Consider the following 13,084-nt stretch of genomic DNA (forward strand, 5'->3'; position numbering starts at 1 on the left):
AAAGTTATTACAACAATCAAGAGGGAAGATAAAAGATGCAAAACACTACACATACTAATGTACAGACTACCACAATATATGTCCTTGCCTACAGTATTGTAATATATCCTGATTATTAAATCATAACCTGTGTTGTGGTATTTATTGACCTGCCAAATTCAACAGCAAATCACTGAAAAATGAAACAGTTTGTCTAATTTATATAAGATTCTCCACATGATGCGGAGGAAGGTGGCCCTCATATATTTTCACATAATCTAATTCCATTCAAAGAGGTTTGGACCCGCCTGAGTTGATGGGTCCTGAGGGGTCCTTGGGCAGAGAGAATCTGTGTCGATGCACTCCAGGCCAGCAGGCGGCAGCAATGTCCCGTATGCTTCAATATGTCCGCCGCCAAAACAGTAATTTTACAGAAGAAATATTTTTCTTTTCGGAAGAAGATCCCGACAAAGCGGCCCTATTTCTTTTCAGCTAGAAAAAGTCGAAGGATCAGAAAAGCGACGATGTACGCCAGGACTAACACCGGCAGCACACACGGAGACTTTCAAGATAGAAACGGTGTAAATTATGTGACATCGACAGAGTCTTTCGGCCACTGCTCTCAATTGTTCTGGAAAAAGGATCCCAACGACTCCGGAGTAAGAAAGCCAGCTGCGACCACCTTACGCTAACGTTAGCCAAGCCAGCCAACAAATAGCTACATGAAAAGGCTAATGGAGCAACATTTTACAACCTTAGCATTGGGCACTGTGTCTTTTTTAAACAGGGTTGTTAAATGAGTGTGTGATCAGTAGTTTAGCAGCAGTGGGTGATCTGTTACGACACGTTATGTTCCAGAACAGCTCTGTTAGCTCTTTGCTAGCGTTAATGTAGCAGTGTTCATGCAGAGCGGCTCATGGCCTAGTTTGAGTCTTAGCTGCCATGCTAAGTGGCTAATAATTATTTGCTCCCGCAAACTGTGTCTCTTTCATATCGTAAGAGTTTAGTGAAATTAGTCGTGTGTGTCCAGCACTATGCCGCAGGTGTTTTGTGTGAGACACCGAAGGGCGAGGAAAAAGCATGTTATTATAACCAAGCATCACCGAGCTAATGCTAACATCTAACAACACTAGCTCTCTCAGTCAAACACAGAGCGCTCAGCTAACAGCAGAGCCTCCAAAAACAAGGCAACGTTTTTCTCCTGGATACAATTTTACAGAGAATGGTGCTTTGGATTATATGCTGCAGTATCGTGAACTTTGGAGGGCTTATTAGATCAGTGAAAGCAGAGGTGCATGCATGACGCCTGCAATATTGTCACCGAGCAGCGCAAAGTAAACAGGACCGGGCTGTCCCACAGGAAACGGGAGCGGAAGACGCCCCACGGAGGACTTTCAAAGACCTCTTTGTGAAGGCAGACTGTGCGGTTCATTCATGGTCAGATATCTGCACAGCGCGCGCACGCCCACACAATAATTTATAGGTTTCAACATTTTCTGTTTTTGATTGTTGGCGGCCTTACAGGCTCTTCTAATTGCCCACTTTCTTTGGCTGTCGCTCACTATACAAGTTAAATCAAATGTATTACAACGTGTGGACGTTTTTTTTTGTAAAGTTCACAGAGTACATTTTTTGGCAAAGATTTTTTTTCGCACTTTTCCAAACTTACCATTTCGTAGTTTATTCCCAGAGCTCTGATATCATTGTGGTGACTTGCAGCACTTTCCACGGCTCACTCTCCTAAATTATTCCATTTTGTCTTTCTAAGATACGTGTATTCAGACCCTGCATCATTACAGTCAGTGGGGTAAGGTAACAGAGGGCCCCAGTGCATCCTATTATGAGAGGTCCTTGTGTGTGTGCTAGTGACAAGTTACGTGCCTAAACAATCCACCGAATAATCTTATCATAACAACAGCGTTACCACAAATCATCGTTACATATATGTATATGATAAATTCCAACAGAAAATAAAGAATTACTCAATTGAATAGTTTTTATAGCTTATTTGTAGTGTATGCAGAAAAGGTATATATTTTATAGCATTGCTATTGACTATTTTATAAAAAAAAAAAAGAAAAGGAAAGGGAAAAAAGAAGATAAAATCAATGTTAGTGAGATGGGTTAGCAGCCACCCCGCCTGCACAGTTTATATTACTGTCCCTGATCACAGTGATGATTTAACATCATTGATGGTCATTCGGTTGTGCGTGACTGTATGGGACACAGTAGCTCCTGGGTCACACTTGCTGTTTGCACGGTGTCTGCCGTCTCAACCATGGAGCTGTGGCAACCCCTCACAGCTGATGTGTTCAAAGGCACACTTTATGGATAGTGAACGGAGTTGGTTTAGAGGCCATTGATAGGCAGACTCTAATAGGCCATATGTTACATATAATAGGGTTGAAGAACACTTGAAACACATTTTGCTATATTTCGTAGGTATGAACATATTGTTTTAAATTTTAACAAAACCTGGCATTTATAAGCTCAGTAAAGGTAGAATATGTGGTATTGCTGTTGTATTGGATTGCATTAGATTGTATAAGTGGCTAGGAAGTGTATGTGCTGCCAAACTGTTCTACACAGTCTTGTGTTGTCCACTTGCATTTGTTTTCTTTGGTTACACTGAGTACTCAGTCAGCATTTATTGTATTAAAGGAACGCGTATTTGCAAAACATAATAGTGCTGTACTGTACCATTCCAAACTTTTATGAGACATCCTATTCCATTGCAGACATGTCAGAGAGAAGCTTATGTTCGCACACTTGACACAGGTGACGTAGGCCAGAGTTCAGTTTCTTGACATTTAGTTATGTAAAGCTTTCGGCTCAGGCGGGGTTTGCTTATTTTCAAATGTAATTGATGAATTTCTCTGTGCTCTCTGTGACAGGGCCTATCATTTGGGTCTGTGTCTTGTGTTGTTAGTACATGTAATGCTCAGTCAAAGAAGAACAAGATACAAAGTTTAGCCAGTGTGTTGCATTAGCCTGGCTTGCTAATGGTTTCCACTGGATAAAATAAATAAAAAATCTAGTCCCACATTTAGCTGCAGTGTTCAGGTTTGGTGAGACTGGCCCTTAGATGTGCTGCTGTGGGCTGGCTCAATTTGGGCCCGTGTTGCTGTCCGTGGTGCTGAGCTTCCTCTCTGCAGGGCTTCACACTTGCTGATGGTTTCCACCACACATGTATTCTCTGGCTTGCCAGTGTAAAGAAATATTACATGTTTTAGTTCAGATGCCATGTCTACAAACAGGGCTTGATGCAATGACATGTCTCCATCATTTAAGGATCACAATCTAAAGATGTGCGTGCCTCATAATTTTAGTCATGTATGCACTCAGATGTACATGCACTCATGCACATCAGTCGCAAGTCTCAAGTGTTGTTGTTACCCAGTTTGTCTTCTCCACTGGCAATAGAGATGCCCCTTTTGCAATTGTCTTGGCAGATTTCGATTTTTAATGTCTGACCTGTCGGTTCGGATGTTGGCTGATTCTTTCTTTCCAAGATTTGACAACATACACAAACATTTTTGTAACTTTTTTAAATGGACAAGACTTAATAATACAAATAAAATGTAACTGATAATGAATTTCAGTATATCCCTCTTTATCTAACATATTTTATTTTCCCAATAGTGAACAGTTTCAATACATCTATATGCTGAAACATATCATTGACATGTCAGAGAAAATATTATTCTATGCCATGTATGTAAAAAAAGGTATAGAGCCAGCTATTTATTATCAATCTAAAACTTTTTATTCATCTATTTTATTTCTACAAAAATGCTAACAGGAATGTAAAGTTGTGTTTACAACAGGCAATATCTAAACTCCCAGTCCTGTAGCGAGCAGTGTCCTCTTGCCTCCCTATTGTGTGCACGGCACAAGAGGAGAAGACAGAGCCCATGCAATTTTTTACTTTTTCACTATTTTAAAAAAAACAGTAATTAAAAGGGTCTGGAAAGTCGCTAACAAAGGGTCCTGACAAAGCATTGGTGGTTGACGACATGGTAATGAGAATTGGTTACAGCGGCAATAATGATATATGGTTGGTGTCTGCCCTTGGGCATGTGGCGTGAAGCATCGTGTTGCGCATGCATGTAAATTTGATCAGCACAGGATCAGCTATTTCTGAGAATGACTGGACGGTCACTAGTCATTGCTTATCAAGATGAAAATCAGATGATTCCGGTTATCGGCTGACTGATAGGTGCATTTCCAGTCAGCAGCCCACGTTCTACCGAAGAGTTTTAATGCTATTTTGTTGTATTTCTAAATGTAGATCATTTCATATGAAGAATACCAGTAATTAGGAAAAGTCTCAATGACGTGTTGATGTGTGCTTTTTGTACTACCGGGCTTTAATGTATTCCTTTCCTCTGTGACAGCCAAGTTCGACCATCAGCTGGTGCGATCAGCTCCCTTCGTCCTCAGCAGCCCTCTCCAGCTCCAGTCTCTCCTCAGCGTCCCTCTCCAGTTCCAGTCTCTCCATGGAGTCCCGAGCGGCAGCACCTGCACAAGCACCAGCGACATCGGCGTCAGATGACATGGAATCAGATGAGAGGCCGTATGTCTGCGACCTGTGCACCTGCGCCTACAAGCATGCCAGCTCCCTGCTCAACCACAAGCTCACCCACAAGACTGGAGACTTTAGGTAGGTACTCCACACTTTATAGACATGATTAAAATGTTCCTGCATTCTAGCTATTAGTCTTCTTTACTTTCAGACAGAACTCCTCCCACCTCACTCATTGTTTGTGACTGTATATGGAGAGCATCAGGTAAATGTCTGAATAGTCACTTATTCCCTTTCAACTCTAACCTGGCCACTATTGTTTTCTCTCAAACGTAGGTGTGACTTCTGCAGCAAGCCCTACACCAACTATATGTCCCTGCGCAACCATATGCGAATTCATGGTCAGAAACGCTACATGTGCGACCTGTGTGGCAAGGCCTTCCGTCTGGCCCGGTACCTCCGCAACCATCAGAGGATCCACGATGACGGACCCAACCGCTTCGACTGTCCCTCCTGCTGCAAGAGCTACAGGACCATGCTGGAGCTGGCCCAGCACCGCTGCTCTGCTGCTGCATCCAACCAGGTGGGTCTCTGTGAGGTCCTGTTGTGAAAAGAGTGGGTGATGCTTGGGATGGTTTGTGTTACGCTGCATCAGCGTTGCTAATGTAACTATTTTGTGAGAGTCATTTTGCAGCCATGCGAGAGCTTACAGTGTCCATTTGAATGAAAGGCAGTGGGCTATTAAAATTGAGCATGTGTTAAACTGCATCAATGCGTCCTGAATGTGATCAAGTTTATGAATCACAGCAGAGGAGATGAGCAAAGTGTTTGCTCATAGCATGCAGCACCCTGATCAGCTGTTCCCATGAAAAAAGGTTTTTCTTTCCTCTTACTATGTTTATTAACAGCTGACAGTGGGTTACCTAAACCTGAATTAATTAAGTCTGAAATGACATAAACCAGTAATTGATTGACAGTTTTTAGTGTTGACATCTCCTGTACAGTATATTTGGCACAAGGTGACATACCCCTCAGAAGACTGACAGTCTTTACATATGTTTCACAGATATATAGTTTCATTTTTAAAAAAGCTCAGTAATTTAGGTAACTTGGTAACAACTGGCCACTGCAGTTTTTAACAAACGTAAGTCAGCATAGTGCATTTGATGGGGACTGTTTACAGCAGCACATTAATACACAATGAAAAATGAAGGTGCTGAAAAACTTCCCTAAAAAAACTTCTCAGCTGTTCAGTCTTCACTTGGTCAAAAAAAGGAATTTTTACAATCTGCTGAGGGAGTGTGAGGCTGACTGGATCGTAGAGCTTCTAGCCAACGTGTACTCATAGATCTAAGAGGCGTTTAACAGTTTATAGGAGGAGAGGATGGAGGATAGATGAATAGCTGATTTTTCTGTACAATAAGCAAACATAAATCAATACATTACCATGAATACCATAACTAGGAATATACAAAATGTACACAAGTTAGCTTAAACTATGAATGCGTCCACTTTTATAGAGGGAAATCAAAACATGAACATGTACATAAACACAACAAACTGATGGTCTATCAACCTGTTCCCTCTGCGCCTGCATGAAAAAATACCCCTTTATACCAGTAGATGGCAGCCATCTGCAATTGTCATTCAAAAAGGAAATGTCACTACAAGTGTCTTGACACTAGATAGCCAGTTAGCACATTGACAACAATATAATGTTGAAAGAACAAATCAGATTGACCAACAACGCAAACCATCAGGAAACCTTTCTGCTAAAGAGCTCAATGTCTAAAGAAAAACTCTTACCTGATAGAACAAGTTTGTTTCCATTTCTCTCTTTCTGGACTTTAGCTCTTTGTTTACTTTTCTCACGTTTGATTTCCTCTCATGTGCTGAGCTCAGCTGCAAATCAGAGTGATTTTATTGCACTGATGGGCTCCACAGTTCAACATGCAAAATCAGCCAAACAAACAGCAGGGGAGGGTTGACAAGGGTAACCGACACACCACGTAAACAAGGGCCAGCCGACCACCACCAGTTGTGTCAGGGCCTTCACGAAATGTTAAATGTTACATCTCTCCCACATGCAGGACAACACATGGGGTACGACAAGCACTTTATTAAAAATAATTAAACATTTACAAGCTTTTTATTAAACATAATAAAATATCTACAAGCATTTTATTAAACATAATTCAACACCTACAACTATTTACAAATGTGTGTTGTAAGCCCTTCTCGTGTCAGTGTATGCACTTAATGTCGTCAGGTGGCCTTAAAATAAAACTCATGTTTCAGCACCACTGCTAGAAAAAAATCCTGGGGAAATACTGTTCGTTTATGATACTTATATTTCTTTTTTAAGTACAAAATATAGTTTCTTTTGGTTTTTGTTTTTTTTTCTGAAGTCTAAGTTTTCTTTTTATATCATTTTTCTTAAAATATTTTTTCAGGCCTAGTTTTAGTTTTTAGTTAAGTTTTAGTTACATATGATAACCTTGCTGCTAACCTGCAGGAGACGGTGATGGCAACAGTGTGCTACCTTTGTCACCATAGACTGTATATAAAGATGGACGATGCTGCCCCATTAACCCCACTGTGCTTAAGTCAGGTTAAAATATCCGAGATTCGGCCACTGCCATCTTGCGATGGTGATGTCATTAAGAGCCGCAGTCTGGGGTGACCTCTAGCTCACCTGGTATAGTACGTGCCTCATATGGCTAAGGCCTCTGCAGCAGCCCGGCCTATGGTCCTTTGCTACATGTTAGTCCCCCTTCTCTCTCCCTCCTTTCCTGTCTACCTCAAACTGTCCTGTCAATAAAGGAAAAATGCCCCAAAAAATAATCTTTTAAAAAAAAGAGTCAGAGTCTGTGCAGTAGCCATATCTGGGTTGGTTCTTGCCAAAACACCCCTCTGACCAATTGCAAGCAGCCCCAGTGAATGCAAGAGCATGAATTGGCTGTCACAGCTTTCAGTCATGGCCGAAAATCCCCTTTTTGTAGAATTTAGTAACTCATTAAAACAAACCTTATAACTGAAATGATGACTGAGGGTGATGAGACAGAATGTGACAGAATCCATTTTTGGAAAAAAAATAATTTGGCACATGCTTTAAGTTTATAGGTTGACCTATGTCCCTTTCACTAACATGAGCCTCATTCCCACTGCACAAAAAAACCCTGAACACTCGCCAACATAAGGCTTTTTTTGGCCTCCGCCTCCAATCGGCATTAATGGGAATGCAATACCTGGGTGAACATGGTAATTTCAGTTTCTTAACTGGTGTGATGCAATGACAAGCTGTCACTAATTATTGTCCGTGTCCACCTAAGGAGCTAAAACACAGATTCAAATACTTCTTCACTGAGTTTGACCACTGCAGATTTTTCAAGACCTCTGTTCCTACCTCTGTCTACAGTAGGTTTACCTGTGTGTAACCCTCTGGTATCACTTTAGAAAAAAACCCATTAAGGCCATTAAGGACAAAAATGTCCACTTCCAAAGCCTTTCATAAAAAATACTATATATAGAAATGTGTTCCCATTTTTTTGGCTTGAATCTTTTAATCAACTTCAGTCCTAATCAGAACTATAAAATGATTAAACATTGTTGGGATTTTAATTCTTAAATTGCCAGTTTCAATGCAAAAAAACCCCCAAAATTAGTTATTTTTAAAATAATAAATGAGGGGAGGCTGAGGGATTTTGTTGATCAATCGATCTTGGATATGTCAAAGATTAGCAACAACATTGATTTTGATGCATTTATTTATTTTTCTGCAGGGTCAGATTCAAAATTTAGGAAACCGTTAAAGTCACTAAGGATAAAAATGTCCACTTCCAAAAACTGTATTAAAAATATTACGGATTAATATTTATTTCCACTTTTTTAAGTTAAATCTTTCAGTTAACGTCAGCCCTGATCAAAATGACCAAATTAACATTTATTGTCAGGATTTGAACCCTTTAAATGCCAGTTTGAATACATAATGTCACTGTTTTTCATGAAAAAAAATCACATATTTTAATCTCACAGCCATTCCAGAATATTATAATGCATTCTGTAATGTCAGGGTTTTATCATGGAGGAAAGTAGTAAAATGTATCATTTTAACTGTATATTAGCAGATTTTCCCATCATAACCCTGTGCATGAAATGCTTGTAATTTCGTAGTTTCTGTGCCTGTTGACTTTGGAGCCCTGCCAACCGCTGAAATAAATGTATGAAACTAATATAATGTAGGTATGTTGGTACAGATGTCAAAATAAGAGCGCTGCTCTGTCAGTGCCTGAGGTGTACAAGTGTGACGGCAAAGGCCACCTTTTGCGTCCACATGCCACGCACACCAATGGTGCGGATAAGAATGCGGTTGTCCACTGGCGAACAGCTGGAAGGCACTGGATGTATCCACATACATTGCGCACAGACGGAGTCACTTGACCATGTGGATGGACAGAACGGGTGGCATTGTTGTCATATGCTGGCGGACACAGGGCATGTCCACATTCAACATGCACAGGTGGTGTCATTTTACATTGTGACCGGACGGAGCCATTCTTGTTCAAATATACTAAAGAAATACTGAAGGATAGCATCAGGTAATAACGCTGCCAGTAACCACATAATATAAGGAGCACGAGTGCGCTTATAGGATGGGTGCGGAGGTGGACTTTCAGAAGGAGTTCAGAGATTGCTTCTCCTGTGGATGTGTGTTTTTTCGTCACCTTACCATTGGCCTCTTTTGCCTAAACCTAACCGCCCCATCCCAACCATCATGACAGTCTGCACTGTGTAAACATCAGGGTCATGCTGCTTTCTGCATGCTGTGACATCACAGTGACAGGTTGCATTATCCCTCCATGTGCATTTGTTGACATCACTTTAACAGCTTGCTGGTGAACAGTTGACACAGAAGGATACCTAAAACATCATAGGTAGACTCAGAAGGTCCCGACAGAACTGCACCATGTGAGGAGTTGGGAGTTATGGCATGTTTGGTATATTGATTAATATCCTGCATGAATGTGAAAGTGTGTGTGTGTGTGTGTGTGTGTGTGTGTGTGCTTGAGAGAGAGAGAGAGGGTACTGTTCTGACATTCATTCTGAGCTCCTGAAGATATTCACTCTTTTCAGTCTTAAAAATGACATAAACTTCAAGTTTCCTGACAAAATAGAATGAAGAAAGAAGAAGAAATGACTATTGAGAAGAATGTCCTTACTGGAGACATTCTTCTCTACTGAGAGGCTCAGCAGAAATGCTAACCAACGGCTAACTGACAGCTACCTCCACTGTCCTGCTGGAGAAATAAAACCAAGCTGAGAAGAGGGTAACAGCCAAGGACTCAAGTGAGTGAGAGTGTCAGAGAGACGATATATCCTACAAAAGGATTTATACATTCTCCAACAATAACTGCTAAATATTAAGCAGAATCATGCTAGCATGGCATTGAAACTGCACGCTAGCTAAAAACAAACCTGGCCCTAGCATGTCAGCAATCTGATCTTTCTCACAGACCATCCATATGACTTTGCTATCAGTCCCCACTACTCCTCTGTGAAAAAAGTGGGCATCTGCAACGGCTGGAAATTTAAAATCCAAGAGGAAGAATACCCAGAAACTGTCATGATGACAGTCAACATCTATAATAATGGGACTGTCATGGTGCGGGGGAACCTCAAACAATTTGAGCAGGACTTTCTCCTTATAAAGGAAAGGGCCCAACAGGAGAAGTCATCCCCCCCATCAACACCCACAGCCTACCAGACAGAGACAGCACCCCCACTCCCAGCTGTCCCACTACTGACAAGCCACCCGGGAATGGGCCCACCAGCACTGGACCAGGATGTTTAGCTGTACCTCACCATCAATGAAATGAAAGTGAAATTCACAGAGCTGGAGAGAGAACTTGTACAGTTGAGAGAGCTGATCAGCCAACAAACAAACCAGGATACCACAGTGCAGCAAGACACCTCTATCATCAGCTCTGAACTGACCAAGCTGAAGCATGAGAGAGACAGCTACAGGAGAGAGCTGACCAGCCTGAGGACTGAGAAAAGAGAGCTGCAACATGGCAGGGACATCAATGTGGCAAAGGTGACAGCTCTAACAGAGGTGAGAGAGCTGCAAGAGAGAACTCACTAAAGTTTCAGAAGAGCTTCAGGAGAGAGACAGAGCTCTACAGGCCCAGCCCTACCTCTGGCTCACAAACCAACACCCCAACCAGCTTTCCACCCATTCCACAGATCAAAACCACCCCTCATCCCCCCAGCCCAGCACGGCAGAGAGACAAGCTGGACATTGTCATCCTCATAGACAATGGCAAATTCATAAAAAAAAGAAAAAACTCTTCGCCACACACAAATCTGGTGTCCAAACACCAAACATGCCATGGATCTCCTGTCAGAGGAGCATCTGGGAACCCCAAGCCAAATAATCATCCACACTGGCACCAACGACCTGAGAAGCCGCCAAGAGAGAGTGTTGGAGTCACTCGGGAGAGTGATAGAGAAAGCTTTCACCACCTTCCCCAACAGCAGAGTGGTCATGTCAACCCTGCTCCCAAGAAAAGACTTCCACCCCGACACCATCCACAGGGTCAATAGTAGCATGTCCAAAGACTATGTCCCGAGACCGATTGTCCACCTGGCCCACCACACCACCCTAGATATCAGCTGTCTCTACGACCACGTCCACCTATCTAAAAACACAGTCTCCATTCTTACGCTCTGTCTAGGGGGGATACCAGGCGTAACACAAAATTACCATCTCCTTCCTTTTTCCCAAATGATGACCCAGAAAATGGAATTACAGTCCTTGAAATTCTCATTTAATCTCACCCAAAAATTAAATAGGCATCAGAGAGCAGCTAAACACAATAACCAGAAATAACAGCTTATATTTCCAGACATCAATATTACCTAACTCCCTACCCAGAAAAACAGGCGAAAACTGGTGAAAAGAAAAGTGCACTCTCCCCTACAATACCGTTGGACTGTGAAAACAACTATTAACAATATCTTACAGAATCTCAGAAGGCACACACACTCAAAATTAATGGCGACCGTGTTGGGAGACAGGAAGAAGGCGGCAGCGTAACAGCTCGCTCAGCGTCCTTTTAAAATCTCCACTGTCAGTCCTCAGCCAACCACGAGCCCAGCCACATGATGAGATCTGTTCAATCTGTAGCACTGTACACAAGACCTGCACTACAGCAGAGAGGACAGGCACAGAGACAGGCATAAACAGCAAAAACAACCTAATAACAGTAATGATAGTAACAATAACACAATTTAACACCCATTAGCAATAATATGACTCACAGTCATAACACCATCTTCGCCTGGACGCTGAAAGACGTCACTCTCAATAGAGACCAGTCCACACCCTGCAGAACGACCAGCTTAACCCACAGCCCCCTTAGGCCAACAAGGCATCCCACTGGTCCCTCATCCAGACAACCCCATTGGAGACCAGATCATCCTCATCTTCCTCCACATCATGCCATACCAAGACCCCACCAGGGTAGCTATGTTCCTCCTCAAGCCAGGGCAGACACACTTCTACCTCCAAGAGCTCCACCCAAACACCGGTGACAGGTGCTTCACGCCCGGCCAGTGAGCTAGCTCAACCATCACCACCACCTCTGCCCCTGAGACCACCCACACACCCCCCCACTGATGTCTCTCACGAACTGAGAGACATCCAGCAGATGCTCAGCCTGCTCTGCTCTCACCTGATGGGGTCAAGTATCACAATAGAGAACTCATAAGAACTCATTGTTTGTTTTGCTTTTGTACAGTTAAAAAAAAATACAAAAATATTGCTGTGTTGTGTAAAAGTGTTAAAACTATTTCATATTAGTGGATTGAAACCTCATATGATCAAAATGGTCTTAATCAGATTCTTTGAGGTATGTCTTATTTTACTCCTGAATGGGAATTTTTGAATTCTTGACGTAAATGGAATCTAAATCATTTATAATTCCATGTTGGAATTGAGTCAGAGTCTGAGGTCCTCTGCCTTTGGCCCTCAAAGCAGGACCCCAGACTTCACCAGAGAGTTAGGAGATGCAGATGTGTTTGTTTTGCAGGAGACTTGGGGTAGAGGAAACATTTCCACTGGTTGTCCCGTGGGCTACAGAGAGATAGTGTTCCCGTCCACCAAACTGAAGGGAGGGATTCAGGAGGAATGCTGATTTGGTTCAAGGCAAACCTTGTACACACATAGAATTCATCCAAAAAAGAGAATTTTAAATTTGGCTAAAAATAAAGTTGTTGAGAAGTTGTTGCCACAGATAGAGACATCTTCATGTGTGCAGCACATATCCCCCTGTTAGAATCCCCTTATAATAATGAATTGTTTCTCTGTTCTCGAAGATGAGATCAGTCACTACCAGGCCCAAGGAAATACTGATCTGTGGGGACCTTAATGCCAGGACTGCTATAGAAGCAAATTCTATTAACCAACAGGGAGACAAACATATAACTGACCAGATCAGCATCCCCCTGCCTACACATCCCCACAGGAACAACTTTGACAAAACTGTCAACAAAAGTGGCAACCAATTATTGCAGCTATGT

At 42.2% G+C, this 13,084-nt stretch overlaps 1 protein-coding gene across 3 annotated transcripts in view; it reads left to right on the top strand.

Annotated features, from left to right (window-relative positions):
* The first annotated feature begins 446 nt into the window (after nucleotides 1–446).
* LOC121956612 (zinc finger protein 646-like) overlaps nucleotides 447–13,084 on the top strand; it is a 31,447-nt gene continuing 18,809 nt past the window's right edge. For all 3 annotated transcript variants that reach the window (XM_042504925.1, XM_042504926.1, XM_042504927.1), the window contains exons 1-3: nucleotides 447–638; nucleotides 4,377–4,642; nucleotides 4,841–5,087. In XM_042504925.1, the coding sequence (XP_042360859.1) occupies nucleotides 504–638; nucleotides 4,377–4,642; nucleotides 4,841–5,087 (648 nt within the window). In that variant the 5' untranslated portion in view covers nucleotides 447–503. The remainder of the gene's footprint in view (nucleotides 639–4,376; nucleotides 4,643–4,840; nucleotides 5,088–13,084) is intronic.

This window comes from Plectropomus leopardus, chromosome 17 (genome assembly GCF_008729295.1).
Source record: "Plectropomus leopardus isolate mb chromosome 17, YSFRI_Pleo_2.0, whole genome shotgun sequence".
NCBI classification, from domain to species: domain Eukaryota; kingdom Metazoa; phylum Chordata; class Actinopteri; order Perciformes; family Serranidae; genus Plectropomus; species Plectropomus leopardus.